At 54.1% G+C, this 22,816-nt stretch overlaps 1 protein-coding gene across 1 annotated transcript; it reads left to right on the top strand.

Annotated features, from left to right (window-relative positions):
• Positions 1-6,318: 6,318 nt before the first annotated feature.
• Positions 6,319-22,598, top strand: POP4 (POP4 homolog, ribonuclease P/MRP subunit). The gene is made up of 7 exons (XM_062176099.1): positions 6,319-6,552; positions 8,857-8,909; positions 10,440-10,663; positions 11,998-12,075; positions 12,251-12,312; positions 13,874-13,975; positions 15,877-22,598. Exons 1-7 carry the CDS (start codon positions 6,546-6,548, stop codon positions 16,011-16,013), a joined length of 663 nt encoding a protein of 220 aa, XP_062032083.1. The 5' UTR covers positions 6,319-6,545; the 3' UTR covers positions 16,014-22,598.
• The last annotated feature ends 218 nt before the right edge of the window (positions 22,599-22,816 follow it).

The following is a 22,816-nucleotide window of genomic DNA, read 5'->3' as shown; positions in this document are numbered from 1 at the left end:
CTAAGACATGGGTTAAGATGCCTGCCCCACCGGAGCACCAGGCTCCTCTAAAAAAGCTTGGATTTGCTTCCAGCCCTGATATGAATCCCAGGAAGCAACAAGTGATGGCCCAGGTGTTTGGGTCCCTCTCACCCACATGTGAGACCCAGACTAAGCCAGCTCCAGGCTTTGACTTGGCCTAGCCCCAGCCCTAGGCTTTGACCCGGCCTAGCCCCAGCCCTTGTGAGCACTTGGGGAGTGAACCAGGGGATGGGAGCGCTCTCTCTCTCTCTCTCTCTCTTAATAAAAATGTTAAGAAAAACCTCTGGGAAGTAGGAATCCTCACTCCTTCTCTCAACAACCCAATGTTTGACCCCAAACTGATGATATAGGAATGCATTCCTTTTTTTAAAAGATTTATGTATTAACTGGAAAATCATATACAGAAAAAGGAAAAAGACAGAGACAGAGGTCTCCCAACCACTGGTTCACTTCCCAAATGGCTGCAACAGCCAGGGCTGGGCCAATCCAAAACCAGGAGCCAGGAGCTTCTTCCGGGTCTCCTGCATGGGTGCAGGGGCCCAAGGACTTGGGCCATCTTCTACTTTTTCCCCAGGCCATGGCAGGGAGCTGGATCAGAAGTGGAGGGTAGAGATGCTGGAGTTGCAGGCGGAATATTTACCCACTAAGCCACAGCGCTGGGCCCCACATTCCCTTTTGAGTTCACCTAAACCCAATTTCTTGACATTTTGGTCCCACTAACACCCACACCTGGTTATTATAATGGTGATTTGGGCTGAAAATTCCCCTAAACGGATCCAAAGTCAAATGGGCCACTGGGAAGTGGAAGGGGTTGGGCGGTGCCCAGGAGTCAGGTTCCCCCAGGACAGCTGGAGGGCAGTGGAAGGCCCTGAACAGGTGCAGGGTCAGAGGGCAGGGACTCCCGGCTTAGTGTCCGGGGATCCAGCAGTCCAGCACACACCACGGCCAGGCCGGCTGCGCGGTCCCAGGCCAGGGCAGCACCCGGAACTTGATGTTTCCTCATAATGGGGGCAGAGCACGGGGCTCCAGGAGGCGAGGCCTGAGTGGGGTCGGCCATGGGCTCCGTCACCGCCCCTACCCTCAGCCCAGGCGCCCGTGTCACCAGCGCCCTGGACGGGGCCTCGCCTGCGCCCGCCCCGCCAGATCCCTGCTCCCCGGCACGCGTCCACCTCCCAGCGCGCTGGACGGCTCAGCAGCCCGGGGTCTGTGGGCCTTTGAGAGAGTCTTCCCCTCCCCCAACGGCGGGCACCCCCCCCCCCGCCCCTTCCAACGAGGGCCCAGCGCAGTAATGATGAGAATGCACACCAGGGATCTTCCTCCAAGAATGTGGCCAACAAGGCGTGATTTCTTTCTGATCCATGTTGCTGATCAATGACCTAATTAAAAATTATAAAATAACAAAGGAAGAGGGAAGGGCCTCGGGGGCAATTTGCGGATCCGGCGTCGTCGGTGACCGGGAGCCCCCACAGCGCGGCCCCTTTGCCGGCCATCGCGGGGCGACCACCTGCCCGGACCCTCGGCGCCCGGCAGGCCAGGGTCCCACCCGGAAAGAGCACGGCGGCGGCGCTCGCGGGGTGTCCCCCGCGCAATTTCAGCTCCGGGAGATCGGCGGGGAGGGGGGAGCGGCGCGCCGGGCCCCCAGCCCCTGCCTCGCCTGCGCTCCCACGGCGACTCCGCGCCCACTGCCGTGCGGGCGCCAGGCCAGCCCCGCGGGAGCCTGGGCGTTCCTCGGCCCCGCACTCGCGGGGTTTGCGCGCCTCCCTGCGGACGCTCAGGGCTGAGCCCGGCGCGCGGGAACTGCTCGGCCGTGAGCCCGGCCCGCGGCTTCTGCTGCACACCGCGCGAGGAACAGGGGGGATTGCAATCGGGTGGCTCCTGCGTCACAGGTCCCCCACAAGTGTCACCGGCTGGTCACTCTGCGTCTTCCAAGTGGATAGAGGAACCCTACGGGCAGCAGCTGCCCTGCGTCGGGCACGACTTCCGAGCCGATGCCCAGGCGCCCACGCCCGCCTCGCGGCCGCCGGGCGAAAGTCAGACTTCGTGTGGCGGCGGGCGCAGCCCCGTCCCGCAGCGGCCGCGCTCCCCGCGCGAGCCCCCCACCTTCGGTAAACCTCTTCACTCTGCACTGTGTGTGCTGCGGGTGTTGGTGAAAATCCAGTTACACGGCGTGTACGGAAAGAACCCGACTCCCGGATGTCCGAGGTCCCGGTCACTCACAAGGGCTGCGATTGTCTGAGGCAGCCGATAAACCTGGTTTTTGGACAAGCGTGGAGGGAGGCAGCTCAGGCGGACGCGGCGAGCCCCAGGTTCATTCTTTGTGTCAGACTGCCATCTAGTGGCCAATCCGGGTACTTTTGTAGCCTGCTAGACCTGGAGGGAAAAAACAGATAAACCCACGATAAATAATAACTGCCAATACAACCCGTCATCGTCCAGTGGCCAAGTTAATGTCACATCCAGTTATTCTTCAGGCGTGAAAGAGCCTTGTCATTTCTTAGAAGGTTCGATCCTTGTCAAAAAACAAGGGGGTGCTGTCACTGGCACCTCCTCCCATCACCCACCCCTGGCCAGGCACCAGGCAGGCTCGTCTGGGCTCCCAGTGGGAAAGCGTCCTTATCAACGATCACTGTTCCACCAGGAAGCACCCACGGGCCCCGGGCATGTGCCGAGGATGCATCCTGCCCGGACACACACAGCTCGGGGGCCCACCGTGACTCCAAGACCTGCGAGAAATACAGGAGCCGCCCTGAGCTCCCAGAAACGCAGCTGCACCCCGTCCTGGCCCTGAGGCCTCTGCAGACCAGTGCCGCATGCGATGTGAGGGCCAGTGCGCCCCGGGACTGACCGTGGCCAGAGCCCACACGAGCAGTGGGTCTAGTCCCCAGGCTGGCCTGCTCCACGCCCAGCTCATCAGAGGACTCCTGGCAGTGCCAAGTGGCTCTCGGGCCCTGAGCTCCCCCCAGCAGCTTTCCCAAGTCCTATCCTGCTAACACAGGGGGCCCACGGGCTGCAGCGGGGCGGCTGCAGCGGGGCTGGTAAGAGTCCCCAGGGCTCCCTGCACTTAACAAATGAGACGTGGGGGGAGGGGGGGGCCTGAAAAACTTTGTGGGTGGTCCCAGCCTTTCATCGAGGAAGACCCTCTCGGGGAATCCCCTCTGCCAGGTACCAGGTGGGCTCCCCAGTCTGACTCCACTGGGCAATAAGACCTTGGGAGGAATCGTGCCCACATCACAGCCAGCAAGTCCTCTGTGCAGGAGGGGGGTGGGAGGAGGAACAGCACACTGGACCCCATTCTCTTAGGAGCCCCAGTTTGATACAGACTCTGTCCTCAGTGCTTTACCAGGTCGCCCGTCTGGTCTAGCAGGTGCGTGCTCCCTAGTATTTCTTTCCATTAAACCCAGCCAGCATTCTTCCTGCTTAAAACAAAAGGGGTCAGTCCTGTGGCTTAGTGGGTAAAGCCGCCGTCTGCAGTGCCGGCATCCCATGTGGGCTCCAGTTCAAGTCCCAGTTGCCCCACTTCTGATTCAGCTCCCTGCTGATGTGCCTGGGAAGGCAGCAGCAGATGGCCCAAGTGCTTGGGCCCCTGCACCAAGTGGGAGACCCGGATGAAGTTCCTGGCTCCTGGCTTCAGCCTGGTCCAGCCCTGGCCATTGAGGCCATTTGGGGAGTGAACCAGCAGATGGAAGATTTATCTCTCTTTGTCTCTCTTTCTGTAACTCTGACTTTCAAATAAACAAATCTTTAAAAAAAAAAAATACATGGAGGCCCCCAGGCGATAAACACTTTATCAGATGATTACAAAGGAAGAGGGTGTGTGGTCTGGGGGAGAAGTCTCAGTCGTTATGAAAATGTTAAGTTTGAACACAAACCTATTCCACATCATAGGGAACAATGGGTGTATTTTTAAAGATTTTTAAAAAGATTTTATTTATTATTTATTTGAGAGGTAGAGTTACAGACAGTGAGAGGGAGAGACAGAGAGAAAGATCTTCCCTCCGCTGGTTCACTCCCCAAACAGCCGCAACGGCTGAAGCTACACCAATTCAAAGCCAGGATCCAGGTGCCTCTTCCCGGTCTCCTACGTGGGTGCAGGAGCCCAAGGACTTGGGCCATCTTCCACTGCTTTCCCAGGCCACAGCAGAGAGCTGGATTGGAAGAGGAGCAGCCAGGACCAGAACCGGCGCCCAAATGGGATGCTGGCACTGCAGGCGGAAGATTAACCTACTGTGCCACAGCGCTGGGCCCAAAGACATTTATTTTTAAAGATTTATTTATTTGTAAGGCAGAGTGACAGAGTGAGACAGGGAGAGGGGAAGGGGGAGGGGGAGGGGAGGGGAAAGGGAGGGGGAGGGAGAGGGAGAGCCTTCATCCACCGGTTTACTCCCCAGATTGTTGCAACAGCCAAGACTGGGCCAAGCCAATATGAGGAGCCAAGAACTCCATCCAGGTCTCCCACATCAGTGGCAGGGGCCCAGGCTCATGGACCACCTTCTACTGCCTTTCCTGGTGCATTAGCTGGGAGCTAAATGTGAAGTGGGGCAGCCGGGACTCGAGCAGGTTCTCTGATACAGGATGCTGGCATCGCAAGCAGTGGCTTACCCCACAGCACCACACCACTGGCCCCAAGATTTATTTATTTTATTTCAAAAGCAGAGTGACCGAGAGAGGGAGAGACACAAAGACAGTTACTGGAGATGGGCTGCTCAGGGGCTCTTGTCTCTGCTCAAAGAAGGATTCAGACATGTGACGGCGTGCGGTGGTCAACGAGGCAGCACGGTTTAATGAGAAGCAGTGAAGAGAGCAGAGCAGCCAGGCCAGGTGGGCGTCCCAGACAAGGGCGGAGCACTTACCTGCCCTGGTTGTGAGTGTGGGTCCCCCGTTGCTTCCCCCACCCCACACCCTTCTGGGAAACAGTGGGCAGAGAGAGAGAGAGAGAGAGAGAGATCTTCCACCCATTGGTTTGCTCCCCAAATGGCCACAACAGCCAGGGCTGAGCCAAGCCAAAGCCAGGAGTTAGGAGCTTCTTCCATCTCTCCCATGTGAGTGCAGGGGTCCAAGCACTTGAGCCATCTTCCACTGCTTTTCTAGGCACACTAGTAGGGAGGTGGATCAGAAGTGGAGCAGCTGGGACTCCAACCCACACCCATATGGGGTGCTGGTATTCAAGTGATGGCTCAACCCACTACACCACAATGCCCATCCCAAAATTTTTCTAGAATTTTCAACATAGTCTGTCATAAAGCCATTGAAAGAAACCTGTACAGGTGGGAAAGCAGCGAGTGTGATGTCCTCAGGGCTTCAAGTTTTCTTTTCGGTGGGGACCTTGTGCCATTTTGATCTTAAACTTAAGAACGTAAACCCTGCAATCCAGTGGCAACAACGTGGCTCGTGCAAATAAGCCTGAATGCATTCACTTTGTATGTAGGTGACTGTCAATATAAACTCTCAAGGGAAACCAAAGGGTATTAGACCTGCAGTTGCCTGAAAATAGGATTCTGTGGGACTGAGACTGTGTGAACCACAAAATGTAAACTTACTATTTCATTATTTTTAAAATTACCAATAAGATCGTATATATTTGTGGTGTCCACCATGATGTTTTGAAATGTGCACACGTTCTGGAATGGCTAAGTCGACCTAATTAACACGCACAACCTTACAGACTTATCTAGTGTTTGTGGTGAGAAACACTCAAGACCTACTCTCAGTGAGCTTCCAGCATATTGTTAACTCTAGCAGCACAATATCACTCTAGACAAATGTGAACTTTAGATCATTGCTAACGATTTATTTATTTGAAAGGCCGCGTTAGAGAGAGACAGATCTGTTGGTTCCATCCTCCACTGCCCTCCCAGGCACATTGACAGGAAGCTGGATGTGCAGGAGTGGAGCAGCCGGATTCCAACTGGCGCTCAAATGGGATGCTGGCCGCGCAGGCAGCGGCTTACCCCGCGGCCCCACAACGCCGCCGCAAACGAAACAGCAGAAGCTAATGCTGGGGCTGTCACTCAAGGGGACCCGGCTGTGGGGTGGTTGCCGAGGTAGGGCTAGGCCAGACCTCTGACAGGTGCTGGTCTAGGATTTTTACTGCAGCACTGCCAGTCTTCCCTCCACGCCAGGCCTTCACAAATATCCCACCCCAATTCCAACCCTACGGCTCCACCTGCAAGAGACGAAAGCTGAAAGCCCCCCCGTGAAACACAAGCGACCACAACCCCGCCCCGCAGTTTAAGCGCCTCCCGGCACAGTGGAGTCCGCTCTGGGGCGCATGCGCCGTCCTAGGTAGGCGCGCGTCGGTGACGTCACGTGAGGCGCCATTTCCGAGTGCAGACCTCAGCTGCCCGTAGGAGCTGAGAAGTCGGTTCGTCGCTCGGGTCGCTGAGGCTTGGGTGCAAGGAACCGTTCCACCAGAGACTTCCACGAGAGAGGCTGTGGTGAAGAGCGGCTAAACGCAGAGGAGAAAGGGAAAGCGTGCGTGACGCCTGAAGGACACGTCATCAGAGCGCACCGGAAGGGGCCCCAGAATGAAGAGTAAGTTAAGGGCCATGAAGTTGGCCTAGGTCGGGGTTGGTGAAGGCTTGGGGATTTTTTCTGCCTGCGGCTGCAGAGCACAAATGAAACAGCCACGGAAACTGCCCACCTTCCATGAGAGAAGGCGAGGCGCAGAGTGCGGTCAGCCTGGGGGGAGGCGGTCTCTCGGGCTGGAGGCAGGCTTTCCCCTGGCCGCCCGCTGGTGCGTGGTGCTGCAAGAGGCCCCGACTGAGCTAGCCCCACCGCCCCAGGTGACTGCCGCCGCGTCCTGCCTCTCCCTGCGACCTGTGTGCTGTACCGCGCTGGGGGCTCCTAGGAGTGATATTACCCCAGTGCCTTAGGACCGACAGGAGAGCTGAGCCTAGACACTGCCTTGGGTGAGGATTTAAAGAAAAAAAAAAAAAGATTGAAAGACAGAGTAGGAGAGAAAGAGCTTCCATCCTCTGGTTCACTCCCCACATGGCCCCAATGGCCGAGGCTGGGCCAGCCAGGAGCCAGGAACTTAACACAAGTCTCCCACATGGGTGCAGGGCCCCACCAAGATTTGGACCACTCTCCACTGCTTTCCCAGGCGCATTAGCAAGGAGCTGAATTGAAAGCGGAGCAGAGCTTGAACCTGCGCTCTGATACTCGCTGGTGCTGTCACAGGTGACTGCTTAACTCACGGCACCACCACGCCAGCTCCTGGGTGGGAATTCCGGTTTCCATCTCTGCCACTCCTTGCCCTTGGGAACAAACTGTCTCAGCATTACCTGAGCTTTGTGTGCACCTTAGGAATACCTACTGTAAAAGGTTGTATAGTAAATAGTGAGATCATATATGTGTAGCTTTTAATCAGATGCCTGGGAGGGAGGTAGTGTTCAGCAGCTATTAGATGTGTATTGTTACAGAAAGAATTCCAGATCTGGGCGCCAGCGTTGTGGCATAAAGGGTTCAGCCATTTGTGGAGTAAACCAGTGGGTGGAAGATGGATCTCTCTCTCTCTCTCTCTCCCTCTCCTCTCCCTCTCCCTCTCCCTCTCCCTCTCCCTCTCCAACTCTACCTTTCAAATAAATAAAAATAAATCTTTAAAAAAAGAATTCCAGATCTGAAGTTAGACAGTTGTGACAGGTAAGCAGTCATTCCCGGGATTCCAGATCCTGCAAGTTGTGCTCTGGAGAGCTTGTAATGCCCATCTTCCATCTGAGCAAGAACTGGACTTTGATAGAACTTGGAAGCACCTTGGTTTGCTTGCATGGCAGCACGAGAGGACTAGGGTGAGATTTATGGTGTGATGCACATTTTCTGGCCTCGTTCTTAGCACTTATGCCTGTACTGTCGCCAGTGTCGTCATTTTCTTTCGTAGATAAGTTGAGTAAGAAACAGAGGGGTGTGGAAGTTTTTAGAAAGTGAAACCACATTGATCAGTGTTTTGAGTCTGAAAAAAGACCTGGTATGTTTTGTCAGTTCACGACATCAATCATACTTTCCAGTTTCATAGATACTAAAATGTGAAAAATATTTTTAAACATCTTAAGATCAACGAAATGCAGAATTTCCAAGATGTGACCTCAGCAGCTATATCACATAATTTTAAGTGAGTGACTTCATTAGGCATAGCAACTACTCAAGCTTTGGGTTTGTGGAATTTGTGGCATTTTAAACCAGTGAGACTCAAAGTGTGATTCCCTCAGTACAGTAGCATTTTCAGACTTGTTATAAATGCAGAATTTGGAAGAATCCACATTTTAATAAGATCTTGGAGACTCTTATGCCCTTAAAGTTTGAGAGGCGTGTTTTTTGTTTTTTATTTGAGAGTGTTACAGAGAGGGAAAGACAGAGAAGTAGATCTTCCATCCCGATTCATGCCCCAGATGGCCACAACAGCCAGGGCTGATCCAGGCCAAAGCAAGAGTCAGGAGTTTCATTCAGGTGTCCCACATGGGTGGCCGGGGTGCAAACACTTGGGCCATCTTCTGCTTCTTTTCCTAGGCCATCAGCAGGGAGCTGGGTTGGAGGTGGAGCAGCTGGGATGAGAACCGGTGCCCATACAGGTTGCTGGCATTGCAGGTTGTAGCTTTGCGTGCCTCACACAGTGCCGGCCCTTGAGAGGCACTCTTTTTAAACCACGACCTTGGGTCTTCCAGGATAGATATGGCATAGGGTACAAGGGGAATCCAAGAAAGCTTTGGTGCTTTGCTCTTTGTGCTGACCCCGTCTCCTGCCTCTGAATAAGCGTAGCTATTTGCACCTAAAGGCCTTGGATCTCACAGCCATACCCAACAGGAGTTTATCGTTCCTTCTTCTCTTTCTTTAATCCTGCAGGTGTGATCTACCATGGCTTATCTCAGAAAGAGGAAGAAGAATCGGATGTTCAGGTACGGTTTTTGGCAGGAGGCCTGGGAGCACCGTAGGCGGTAGTGGCGAAGGTGACCCCGTTTTGTTCTAAGCCTCTAACCCTGGTTCACATCCTGCGCCTCATCTTTCCAGGAGCCGTCCAAGGCTTGGCCAGGCTCTGTTGTTCTGATGGCCTGGCCCACTTGCCAGCCTCCTTTCCTGTTGTGCCACAGTCAGGTTTCATAAACTGGGGCTTCTTGATCTGTGTCGTCTCCCACTGTTTGGGGGTACCAGGCCGTGCCCACCTAAGACCTGCCCTGCTGAGCACCATTGTGTGACCTTGTTTTGTGCCCCCCTTCCCTTCTTAGGAAGGCTTGCAAATCGTATTGCCTAAGTGAAACTTGCAGCTTATATCCTGATGCTCCGACATGCTTTGTCAGCTGCACAGAAGCTCCACCCACGGCTTGAAGTCAAGATTCTGAAAGACTGGCAGGCCTTTATTCTTCTCCGTGAGAGAGGGGCTCCTTATGTGTTGAAAAGAGTCAAATTTCTGTGCTCATAGTAATAATGTTGATAATGCACTGCTTTGTAGTTAACATCCAAAGATTCAAAACAAACAGATCCAGTTCCTGCCATCCATACTGTGTGCCGGTTTCTCTCCCTTGGAGGGAGGGCTCGATCAGTCTGTGGGCTAACCAAAGTCTCCACGTGGACAGCCTGGCTGATGTAAACAGGGCCCAGGGCAGGTCCCAGCCAGGAGGCAGGACCTCCGTGGAGAGCTCCAGCCAGGGCACCGCTGCCGAGGAAGCAGCAGATTGCGGGAACTCCAGCTGCAGGGGTCGCGGTGCCTGGGGCGTTTAGGAGTCACTCAGCCGTGCCAGTTACTTTGCCCAGAAGGCCTCTCAGAGTCTGTGCCCGTTCATGGTATGTCGGCTCTGCTGTGCGCACAGGGGGTGCGCTTGATGCTTCCTTTTTCTGAGCAGTGTAGGAGCAACCTCTCGGAGTGGAGCTGAGCCGTAGCCACGGGGCTGGAAACCCAAGGAGAGTGGGCTGTGACGGGCACCCCACCCTCTGAGCTTGGCCGGGCCTGGAGCACCGGGGTTCTGCCGCTTCCCTGGTGTTAAGTGTCACGTCCCTCACGGCCGTGGCTGGGTTTCACTCTGAGCCCACCTTCAGGTACTCATGTCTGATTAGATAGATTTGTCATGTATTTTGCCAGCTCCCCTCCCCGCCAGCAGTGGCGGAAGTCGTCTTCCCAATGTAAAGGACTTTTATCCTCCCCAGCATACCCTCAGACAAGCAAGACAAGAAGTCAGTGTCTGCGATGGCTGTTGTATGTGGCAAGCTCACAAGTAGGCACGAGAGTGACTTTCACATCTTGTCAGCTGTGGGTGGCAAACACTTGGCAGAGGAGAGGTTGTGTGAGCTTCAGTGGATAGACAGATGGGTCAGCTCAGGCAGCCCATCTGCTGTGCAGCGGCTCGGGAGTGGTGGGTGGGAGTGCCCAGGGCCCTGGGCTGCCCACACCAGAGCAGAGGGCACCAGACTGCCTCATGTCCATGTCTGTGCAGCACCTGGGAGCCCAGCGGGCTGAGGCCTTCGTGAAGGCCTTCCTGAAGCGGAGCATGCCCCACATGAGCCAGGAGGCCCGAGAGAACCAACTGCACCGCAAAGCTGTGGTCCTGGAGTACTTCACCCGCCGGAAACCGAAGGAGAAGAAGAAGAAGCCCAAAGGCCTGTCTGCCAGGCAGAGGAGGGATCTGCGGCTCTTTGACATTAAACCCGAGCAGCAGAGGTGAGCCCACCTTTCTGCCCGCTGTGCCCACGCTGCTGGGCCCAGAGTGCGGTAGGGGAGCCCACTTAGTGCTTAGGCAACCTCTCTGTCTTCTGCCACAAGGGGGCAGTCTTCCTTTACCAATTTGAAACATGTTTGGGTTTGACTTCATTGCAAGGCATGGTGAGATCGGAGAGCTTATTGTTTGGCTTCTGTCCTAGCCATAACTAATACACCAGTACCATAAGTGAGTCTGTTGCCTGTGGCAACAGGCTGTTTGTCTCTCGGCTTTCTTAGAAAAGAGGAACTGATATTTCTTAATATACAACTCTTAGGAGCTTTTAATAGCGCTGGACAGAATCACCCACTGGCATTTTATTGCCAGAAAAAGATGCTGCCTACGCACTTGGGAAGTTTCTGCAAGGGCTGGCCCCTGTCTTCCTTGCCCTGGCCTGTCCCTGCCTCTCCTGGGTGAGGGTTCTGAGTCTGCATGTCCTGGGACTGTGTGTAGGTTTTGCTGAGAGCTCTAAAGCCAGGCAGCCTCCCACATTCCCAGGAAACCATCCGCATTTGTCACTTTGCCCATGACCTCTCTCTCAAAATAAGCTGGGCTCTGGGTGGAGGAGTTGCTGCCACCTGCCCTGTGTCTGCCTCATGAGTGTCCTCACACCGAAAGCTCACTTTGAGTTTGAGCTGCGTTCTCGGCTGCAGGTAAACGGGCTCCCCGGAAGACAAGCTGCAGCCCTGGAAGAAGGCCTTTGGGGCCCTCCCACCTGCTCCCTCCCCTTCCCAACGGGTTCCGTTGGTGGCTCACTTCCAGACAGACCCGTTACCGAACAGGAGGACCTGCATGACAACCAGCAGCTCCTGCTAATTGAGGATTTACAAGTTCAGGTTCATGTAACAGAAAACCTCATCATGACTGAACTGGATTTCTCTCTCATCATGAGAAGTCCAGGTGGACCGTACCCTGGGCTAGGGTGGCGGGCAGACCCACAGCCATCAGGGACCCAGGTACTACCACCTTTTATGTTCCTCATGGGCTAAGGTTTCTGCTTGAGCTCCAGCCATCGTGGCTGCATCCAGCCCTTAGGAAGGATGGAGGGGCAAAGAACCACTCCTTCCTTTCCTCATTAGTGGAAACTTAGCCTCAAGAAATTCTGGCAGTAAACAAATAGGTCGCAGAGTGAAGCTGCTGGGTTTAGTCAGATCATCAGTAGTGGGATGATTGACACCCGGTCCCAGATGACCCCAGGTCCCTGTTCTTGGCAGCAAGCCCAGCTCTGTGTTGCTTGGGTGTTGAAATCCCAAGTCCAGGATGCCTAACTCCTTGCCTGTTTCTGGCTTTATCACAGGTACAGTCTTTTTCTCCCTCTACACGAGCTCTGGAAACAGTACATCCGGGACCTGTGCAATGGTCTTAAGCCAGACACGTGAGTTGCATTTCTAAAGCCTTGCCCTTTGGGGTACATCCCGAGTCTTAGATCCTTATAAATGCAGCCTTGGGAGCCAGCTGTCGCATGCCAGGCTGCAGAAGTTGGTAGACCCGTTTGCTTCTTCCAGACTCCTTATCATGGTATAAATTAAGGGCTTCTGTTTACTTCTTAGGCAGCCCCAGATGATTCAAGCCAAGCTGTTAAAGGCAGATCTTCATGGAGCTATTATTTCAGGTAATTTGTCTAAGAGCACATGGCCACCCAGATGCTCAAGCTATCACTCGCTGGTGCTGCAGCGTGAGACGTGTTCCTCGCCACATGGGTTCCTTGAGATGTCTCCACGTCTCCAGCAGTGAGGGCTGCTGTAGCCAGGCTGACTCCTTGTTGGGCGACTGTGAATGGTCTCTCTGTGCCTTCTCCACACAAACTCCTGGTGGATCCCACACAGCCCAGCGGCTGCTGGCACTCCCCCATGGCCTGGAATCTTGAACATAGGGTCCCTTTTGTCCAGTGCTGTGGCTTCACATGTCAGCTGTGACTGGCAGCTCCCATGTTGAGATCTGCAGTGCAGACTCCAGCCTCATCCACGTCACTGTCTCAGAGATGTCCAGGAGGCATCGCAGACTTTCCCAGTCTCTCCTCGAATGGAGCCCCCCACGCCCCAGCTTTCCCACCTCCCTTGGAGGTTGCCACTGTTTACCCGGGGGTCAGGGCCGCAGCCTGGGAAGTGTGAAGCTTTCTGCTTTCCTGACTCCCAGCTCCAATGCAGCAGCACATCCTAGCACCTGAACCCAAACTACTGCCACCTCGGGATGCCTTCAGCAGCCCCCAGCCCTGCCCTGGCTGACACACTGTTCCTCTCCCTTTCACCCCCCACAGCCGGAGAGAAAGCTTTGTAACAGAAATCAGGTCATGCCCCTGGCTTGCTTTAAACTTCCTGACAGCTGCCCCTTCTGTGAAATTCAGGCTGCTTCGTGTGGTCTAAAAGGCCCCTCCAGAGCCATGGCCAGCAGGCCGACCACACTGGCCTTCCTCCCTGCTTCCCACATCGGCGCCTTTGTGTGTGCCCCTTCCCTCCGCCAATTCCTTCTCTCAGGCGCTGCTTTTCCTAAGGGCCTGTCAGTCCTAAAGGCAGCCCCTCCGCGCTCATCAACCCGTCCCAGTTTTCTTCTCGGCACATAACTGTCAGAAAAGGTAACTGCTTTGCCGCACAGCCCTCTCTGCCCCCATTAGAACATCAGCTCCGTGACAGCAGGATCCTGGGCCACCTTGGTCAGTGTTATGGCCTCAGCACCTACCTAGGATGGTGCCGGCACTGGGAGGTGGTTAGGGAATGTCTCTTGACTACATAGAGGCCAGGGGCCTGCTGCCTGTTGCAGGGCCTGCCTCACATCACCCACTGCTGGGCAGCTCTGCAGCAGGGCTGGGGAGTGTGTGATGGATGGATGCTCATTTAGACCCCACAAGTGAGACTCGTGTCCTTCCAGGCAGCCAGACTGGGCCTTGGGGGTGCTGGGCACTCGGCTGACCTCTAGGGTCCAGAATCCTTCCCAGAGCCCTGAGGCTGTGGTCCCAGAAGCCCAAGTCAGGACAGCCCAGGGATGCAGAGCACTGAGCAGGAGATTGGGAAGCTGGGTTCTCAGCCCAGCTTGGTCACTGCCCAGCTAGGGGGCCTGCACCCTCTGGGTGCTCCCTGTCTTCCTCTGGTAGCTGGGAGAGTGGGATTAGCACCTCGAACCCTGAGACCCCCCAGCACTACAGAGGCCTGAGCCTTCCACTGCTTTTTTGCTTTCAGTCACAAAATCCAAATGCCCCTCATATGTGGGTGTCACAGGAATCCTTCTACAGGAAACAAAGCACGTTTTCAAAATTATCACCAAAGAAGATCGCCTGAAAGGTAGGAACCGTGTCTCAAGGCATTTGGGGCTGTGACCTCCCCAGCTGCTGCTTTTACCCTTCCCTGAGCCTCCAAGAATTAGGTTTGGCTTCCTGAGTGAGCACAGACTGCTGGTGCTTACTGAGCACGCGTCACAGCCTGCAGGGTCCCTCCGTGTCCAGGCTTTCCCTGGAGGCATTGGTGAGTGGTCCCAGCCAGAGTGGGCCAACGGGAAGAAAGAGCTGCTTGGCTGTGCCTCGGGAGACCCGGGTCTGTCGGGCCTCCCCGGGCCCACGCCTGCTGCCTCCAGAGGAGAGTCAGGGAGGAAGGCAAGGCAGCGCCTGGCCATGCGTCCCACCAGCTGTGCTGTGGTGGTGACACTTCGGGTTCCGTTGGTGGCCAGCAGTGCTCTAGCAGACATGTTGGGACTGCTGGGATTCCTGCACAAGTCCAGAGACTTCCACAGTGGAGGCAAGGTTTTGTGGCTTTAGTTTTTGGGTGTGAGTTTTTTTTTACCACTCCTATCCTTTTCCCTGCATGTTCTACTTCAGCAAATGGTGTCAGAGATCCCCCCTCCCTCCCCCACTGCAGAGCCTAGGCCAAGAGCTCAGCTGAAAGTTACGCAGAAAAACCTGTTTGCGGCAGACCTTCTGGGAAGTTCTGGTGCTGAGAGTTTGACCCTGAAAACTAGGTGTTGAATTATATTTAGAGTATGAATAATCGCATACGGTCCGTGGTTGCTGCCTTTGGATTTCCTCGATTCCTAATAGCTTGCTTTGTGATGCAGGGTTTTATGACTAATACAAGGAATTTCCAGAAAGTTCATGGAAAGTACACAGTATCTTTTTTTTTTTTTCCCCCACTTTACTTGAAAGAACAAGAGAGATTCTCCCTCCACTGGTTCACTCCCTAAATGACCACAACAGCTGAGGCTGGGCCAGGCCAAGCCAGGATCCTGGGACCCAGTCTGGCTCTCCCACTTGGGTGAGCAGGGCCCAGGTACTTGAGCCATCACCATTGCCTTGCACGATGTGTAGGAACAGGAATCTGGATTAGAAGCAGAGCCAGGACTTAAACCCAGGCGTTTCAGTGTGGACTGTGGGAGCCAGGAATGGCATCTTACCCGCGGCGCCAAATGCCCACACGTTATCCTTTCTCTTTTTCTTTTTTTTTTAAGATGTACTTATTTATTTGAAAGTTGGTGCTATGGAAAGACTGGGAGAGATAGATCTTCTCCACTGATTCACTCTCCAGATGGCCACAACAGCCAGCTCTGGGCCAGGCCAAAATTAGAAGCCAGGAACTTCTTCCTGGTCTCTCATGTGCGTGCAGGGCTCCAAGCAGTTGGGCCATCCTCTGCTGTTTTCCCAGGCCATTAGCAGGGAACTGGATTGGAAGTGGAGCAGCTGGGACACAAGCTAGTGCCCATATGGGATGCTGACATTGCAGGCAACAGCTTTACCCACTACGCCACAGCACTGGCCCCCATACATATGTGGTGTTTTTTGTTTTTTTGTTTTTTTGACAGGTAAAGTTATAGACAGAGAGACAGAGAGAAAGGTCTTCCTTCCATTGGTTCACCCCCTAAATGGCCGCTAAGGCCGGCGCTGCGCCGATCCAAAGCCAGGAGCAAGGTGCTTCTTCCTGGTCTCCCATGCGGGTGCAGGGCCCAAGCACTTGGGCCATCCTCCACTGCCTTCCCAGGCCACAGCAAAGAGCTGGACTGGAAGAGGAACAGCCAGGACTAGAACTCATATGGGATGCCAGTGCCGCAGGTGGAGGATTAACCAAGTGAGCTGCGGTGCCGGCCCCACATGCTCTTTTAATTCCATTTTTCCATGTATTTTTTGAAGTATTTGCATATTCTGCGTAAATGTAAACAGGATTTTGTCCCTCATTTTTTTTCTTGCTTTTTTTTCCAGTGATCCCCAAGCTAAACTGTGTGTTCACTGTGGAAATAGATGGCTTTGTTTCCTACATTTATGGCAGCAAGTTCCAGCTGCGATCAAGTGAACGGTCTGCAAAGAAGTTCAAGGCAAAGGGGACAATTGACCTGTGAACCTTCTGCTACCCAAGGCGGTTGTTTATGAGGGCTGCAGTTGGAAAACACCCAAATATTCTGGTTCTAGACCTCCAGCCAGTGCAAATCCGAGTTAAGGACATTTAATTAAAGAGCAAGGGACGCCACACAAGGTCCTGAGGGAAGAGGTCAGGGAACAGAAGAACTGATGTTTCCAGGTGGTCTCAATTCTGCATTACATGTGGAGGGAGAAGACTGGTTGACTGGAAGTGTGGGATTATTCGGGTCTGTCTTTCTCACTCTTCCCTGTGTTTTCCAAAGAATCAATTGTTTGTATCATAATGAAGCTCACATGTTGCCACAAACAGGCTGTAAGTAGAGGAAGTCTCCCTGCTGTTCTGGATGCCAGGTTGGAAGGAAAGGGGCACCCAAAGTCGCACCTGGGTGGTACTTTGTACCTGTCTCAGGAAGCACCTGACCCCGGGCACCGTGTTGCACAGTGGCACAGCATGACTGACGCGTTCTTTCAACCCCTGGCAGCTCCTGAGCGGTTTACCCTGTTGTTTCAGGAAAGGGGCAGGGGCAGGAGTGGGGCCGCTGTTCAGGGACTCTGGGCTCAGGAGTTCCGGCTGAGATGGGCCACACAGGCAAGATGCCAGGCCTGGATGTGCGTCTCAGTGGTGGTTCTGGTACAGGCAGGTGGAACCTGCAGCAGCACTGTCATGCCACAGCATGGTAGACCCCAGAGCTGGGTCGCCTGCAGGAAGGCGAGACTGCAGCCCTTTCCAGGGTCCAGCCTGCTGGGAAAGCCACGGTCCCCAGCAGAGGCGCCTCTTGGTGTCTTGGTGCGTTTTTGCTGCTGAAAGACATGACCTCAGTCTGACAGTTCTGTGTGCTAGTGTGTGTGTGTGGCCCATTGATGAGGCCCTTCAGTGCAGGGTCAGAGTGAACACAGGTTGGGGACTGGAATGGGAGGAGGGGCAGCCTCCACTGTCTGGTGTTAGGAAAACCGCAGGGTCAGGATTCATGTGCTTTTCCTTCATACTAGGAGTGTGAGTCGTGACCTTCTTTGTGGCAGGAGAGCTGGAAGGCCCAGCTCTGCCTTTGTACCTCCCAGGGGCTCAGCCTGCACCCAGAGTGTTGGCCCTGCCTCCCTCTTTGGGGTGTCTGCTGCTCCCCACCTGTCTCAGGCAGCTCAGTGTTACCCCACTTAGCGTACAAGCACCGCTGCCCAGGGTACAGACGGAGCTAAGCCTTAGCACCATGTGTTCCAGCAGCTGCTCCCTGGGGTGTGGCACTCCATGTTTTGCCACTGGAAGCCTCAGACTCCCAAGTTCTGTCTTGCCCAAAGCTTCACGGACTGACAGAAACAACTGGGATTTGAACCCACAGTCTGGCTCCAGAGCTGTGCTTTGAGCAGCAGGGTGTTTGCGAGGACGAAGGAGAGACTGCTGTGAAGCACATCGTGTGGCCCCTTTAGTGCCTGGTCTCCCGCTGGGGAAGCCTCTGTTTGCGGTGGACACAGCCGTCTGAGCGCGCCCCATTCGTAGCAGTGTAGGTGCTGTAACTTCCCAGACCACGCTGCCTTCCCACCCCTGCAGTGTCACAGGCACCCCACGTTGTGTAGATACACAGTTGTGCTCCAGAAAAGTTGTTGGTACCACTTGCCACATGAAATCTGTTTCTGATTTGGTGTAGACTCAGGTTTCCGTGTGAGCACTGATTCATGTGTAGACTCGTCCCTCTCTACAGGGGCTTGGTGAGAACACCCACCTGTCACGAAGCTGCTGCTGCTCCTGCGGCACACCTGTCCCCAAGGTCTCCTGGCCTCTGGGTCCTGTGCAGAGGAGGGGAAAGAGTCCACGCCAGGCAGAGCACCTTGCCTGACAAAGGTGTGCTAACTGCTGCACAGAGCAAGGCTCCAGGCCCAGGGCATACACACGGCTGGCCTGTTCCCCTCCCTGAGCTGCAGCACATGGCTTATGTGTGTTGTTTTATTTGGAAAGCAGATTGACAAAAAGGAAGAGAGAGAGATCTTCCATCTGCTGGTTCACTTCCCAAATGGCCACAAAGGTCAGAGTTGAGCCAGGTCAAAAGCCTGGAATTCCATCCAGGTTCCCCACATAGATGGCAGGGACCCAAGCACTTGGGACATCTGATTTCCCAGGCGCATTAGCAGGAAGTGGAGCAGCCAGGACTCAGACGGGTGTTCTGATGTGGGATGCTGATGTTGCGAGGAGCAGCTTACTCCTCCCCTGTGCCACAGTGCCAGCCCCGTGGGGCACATCGTGTACGGTAATGTGTCCAATCTCACCCATCCTCACTGCCCAAGAAATAGGACCCTATTGGAGCTGAGGCCTAGGACATGTAGGCCCATGTGAGATGAAGCCCGTCTGCCTCCTGTGAACGCCCAGAGAAGGTGCTGTCAAGGCCCAAGGACAGGAGTGGTGAGCACCTCAGGATGGGACACAGGAAGGCGTTGGCCTAGGCCCTTTGCGGTTCCGCAGGACTTCTGTGCATGGAGGACTCAGCTGCAGAGCAGGCCACAGAGGCCAGGCCGTAGCCCCTCTGCGAGAGGAGAAGCACCTGGAGAGGAGAGGGAGGGCAGCGTGGGTCTGGCCGTTAGCAGTCTGCTTGGCCACCATAAAATAAACGCCACAGACGGGCATCTGAAATGATTTGTTTTTCACAGGTTTGGAGCTTTTGTTTCTAGTGAGACCTTGCTTCCTGGCCCGCAGACGCCACTTTCTCACTGTCCGCACACAGCGTTTGCTCTGCATGAACGCGAGCTCTGGTGTCTCCCTCTCTGCTTAAAAGCACCCTAGTCCTATGGGATCAAGGCCCCACCCTATGACCTCTTTAACTTTAATTATCTCCGTAAAGACCCAGTTCAGTCCGGAGCAGCCAGGAAATCTCACAGGACGGCACCAGTACCCGTCCTGTGGTGCAGTTCACCTGGTCCTTGCTGGACCCTGAGCTCTGCTCACCCAGATTCCATGACTTGGTCATGCAGGTGCCTAGGGTTGGGGCTGCTCCGGCCAAGGTTGCTAGATTTCCCTTCATCTTCGCAGACAGGCACACTTTCCACCCTGCCCCCTGGCCCAGGCCCACTCTGTTGGGGGAATGAGTGTGCACACAGGTGGGCAGAGCAAGCAGAGGAGACTCCTGGGAGGACGGCTGTGGAGCTGTGAAGGGCATGGTCGCATCGGTGCTCAAGGCAGGGGCCTGCAGAGCCACGCTGAACATCCAGAGGGCTTGGGAGGGCCTGCCCACAGGGCACCAAGCCAGGCTCCAGCCCACAGGACATTGCCTAAGGTTCTACCCAATGTAGTAGAAGGGGAGAGATGGCAGGAACTGCGAGAAAAATTCTAATCCACGGGGCAGGGTATCAGATTCCACTGATACTATACCCAGTCCTGAAATCCCGGGCCTCGGTGTCACCATCCATCAAGTGGGGCCATGTGACTAGGTTCAGTTCTCCTGGAATGCCGTCCTGAAGCTTCCTGCATCAGAGTCGGCAGGCTGCGAGTCCTAAGCAGCCAGCTCCCGGAGTGGGACCCAGAGAGCTGTGTGTTTATCAAGACCCCAGCTGCTTCCTGCCATCACCGATGTTTGGGGATGGTGGACTCCAGATGGTGCCTAAAGTCTCTTCCAGCTCTGACATCTGGGCTGCGATTTAAGATTGCAGACTGTGGGGCCAGCACTTTCTGGATGCCGGAAAAGATCATCAAACAAGCGATCTCTCAGGTTCTAAAGAGTAAACATGAACATTCCTCCGAAAAGCCATAAATTATGGCTAAAAGCCTCTTTCTGGACAATGGCTTTAGCTTTAATTTAGTTTGCATTGCTTAGCTATAATGCCTAATTAAGACATCTGTTAAATGTCTATAATATTAATTTAATAGAGGGGGTTCTAATAGAACCGTATTGGAATTGTCCATTTAATTAACCTCATGGGCCTTTAATGGATGTCTTAAATAGACATCATTAACAAGAGTGTTAGACAAATTAAAATCGGAGTCACTAACGTTCTTGCTAATTTTTCCTGAGCTGTGAAGGACGAACAGTGCTAAGTAGACAGGCAGAGACAGGCCGAACACAGGAATGTCAGAGCAGCCGTCCACTGAGAGGGGTCCAGAGTGGACAGGCACTGAGTGGAGTTCAGTCGTTTTGTCTCATGGTCAGCTTGGCCCAAAGAAACACTACTCTCCAGAGCCAGGATCTGGCCCTCAGTACACCTGTCACAGAAAGAGTTCTGGCCTGGTCCAACAGCCTGAGCGCCTGGACTGAGTGGAGGGTGGAAGACCGCATCCAGAGAGTCCCAGTCAACACCAGATATTTAAGTCACCCTGCAAGGGATCGTGGACCAGGAGTCACCTGAACAGAGCAGACTAGGACAGGGCTGCGTTGGTGCTGGTGAGTCGGTGGCATTGGGTGAAGTGTGCTGAAGTGGAAACCAGGACATAGCTCTTGCCGTCACTGCTCCTCTGAACAGCTCTCACTGGACACATGCCTCTTCCAGCAGCAGTGCTCAGTTCTCTGTGTTGCTTGGCCTCATCAGCTGTCCCCTCCCTCCTGAAGCCCACTTCTGTTACCCCACACGCCCGACTTCCCTCCTCCGTCACTTCTCAGCGTCAGCGTTAGGCAGCTTTTTGTTGCTCTAAGTGCCTGAGGCAGCCTACCTTCATGAAGAAAAGAGGTTGACTTAGCTCCCAGTTTTAGTTTCAAGGCCAAGATTGGTGGCCACCATTGTTTGACCCCTGGTGACAGCATTCCCGCTGGGAAAGTCCCAAGGTGGTTCATGACAATTCAGGGAGCAAGTAACCATCTCCGTCTGTGTCTCATGTGCAGAGAATAAATTTTGTGCCCACCTGAGATTTAATGGATAAATTTCAGAGAGATTTGTCTTCAATAGCTAAGTAAAACCAAACCCTACTGGAGAATTAGCAAAAATGCTACTTGAAGGAACTAAATTTACCTTGCAAAAGTGCTAATTTTCTTAGTGAGAGTAATGTATAAGATTTCTCTGCAGACAGATGTCAACGTAACCTGTAGATAATATTTAATAAAGTGCCCTTGGTGAATCGTGATTAATAAATATGGTTTCCTCATTAAAAACAAAAAGCCACCAGGGTTCAGTCACAGGGGTCCCACCCCAGTGCCCTGGTTGAATCTAAGCACTTACCTCGGTGCCGTAATTGGATTAAATGTTACCCCTCTCCGTTAGTGCCAGTAATAAGACTGGGGAGTAGACTCCCTAAGGAGCGTCCTTCGGTGGCCCCATCTCTACTTCAGACACACGTGAGACTGAAAACCCTGTGCCATCCGGGCCCAGCAGGCCCCGTTTGTGGTCTGCCTCCCCCCGCTGGAAACCAGGCTCCCTAAGGAGCGGCTTTAAAGGCTGCTCTAGTGAAGATCTGCAGTAGGTGCCCCACAGGTGTTTGTTGATGGAATGAAAAAAACTGCCCACTGACATCCCCACCTGGCTGTCGACTGCAAGCCGTGGAGGGGCGGGCACTGTGGCACCACATGAGGTGCCCACATCCCACATCCGAGTGCATGGTGCTGACCCTCCGGCTTCCTACTGATGCACATCCTGGGAGGCGGGGGTGGTGGACAAGTGCTCGAGTCCCTGGAGGAGGACCTGGTTGGAGTCTGGCTCCTGCCTTTGGCCTACACCAGCCCCAGTTGCTGGGAGCATCCAGATGGAAGCCAGCAGATAGGATTTCAGTCTCTCTCTGTTGCCCTGCCTTTCAAATAAACAAAAATTAGAAACTTTTTTAATGTTTGTGGACAGCAGAATTAAAAGATAAACCTGATTTGGTACCCCCGAAATTTGAAATTCGTGCACATGAAGGATCTTCACACAGTCATAGAATTGCCTATTGTGAAAAAATTGCATGGATTTCAAAAGTCTTTGCAAGAAAATAGACAACATCATGTCCCTCAAACTTTTCTTTTTAAGGTTGATTTACATATTTGGAAGCCAAAGTTACAAAGAGAGAAATCTTCCATCTACCTTCAATGGCCAGGCGGTAGCCAGGAGCCAGGAGCTTTGTCCAGGACTCCCACGTGGGTGGCAGGAGCCCAGGCACTTGGACCATCTTTGCTGCTTTTCCCAGGCCATCATCAGGAAGCCAGATCAGCAATGGAGCAGCCAGGACACGACGCAGTGCCCATGTGGGATGCTGGCATCAAAGGCAGTGGCTTTACCCACTATGCCACCATGCGGGCCCCTCCCACAGGCTTTTCGATGGGCCCTCATGGAGGTCCCAACCCAATGAGCTACACTCAACACCGTCAACTCCTCCACAACCCCATGCCCACAACCCTGCCTCAGGTACCCGGGTAGGAAACCCGAGAGCCAGCCTCGATTCCTCCCTGGGGTTCGCACCCCCATCCTGTTTTCCCTTCAGTGCTGCTGGCTCATCTTCCAGCCCTTATCATCGCCTCTGCTCCAACCTTGACCTGCCCACAGCCCCTCAGCGCAGAAGCTGCACCGAGGCCATACTCGGTGACCTTGCAAAAGTGCTAATTTTCTCAACGAGAGTAATGTATAAGATTTCTCTGCAGACAGATGTCAACGTAACCTGTAGATAATATTTAATAAAGTGCCCTTGGTGAATCGTGATTAATAAATATGGTTTCCTCATTAAAAACAAAAAGCCACCAGGGTTCAGTCACAGGGGTCCCACCCCAGTGACTGGTGACCTGGGTGAAGGCACTCCTGAGCTTAACACAGTGCCTTCCTGCTGCACTCAGAGCCGGAGCCGGCGCCTCACCCACCCCAGCCTGCCCCTCTGGCCTGCCCCTCTGGCCTGCCCAGGCCGCCTGCCTTCCCT

This window comes from Lepus europaeus, chromosome 19 (genome assembly GCF_033115175.1).
Source record: "Lepus europaeus isolate LE1 chromosome 19, mLepTim1.pri, whole genome shotgun sequence".
In the NCBI taxonomy this organism is placed as follows: domain Eukaryota; kingdom Metazoa; phylum Chordata; class Mammalia; order Lagomorpha; family Leporidae; genus Lepus; species Lepus europaeus.
The sequence above is the reverse complement of the archived record's forward strand: the minus strand, read 5'-3'. Positions and strand labels throughout refer to the sequence as shown.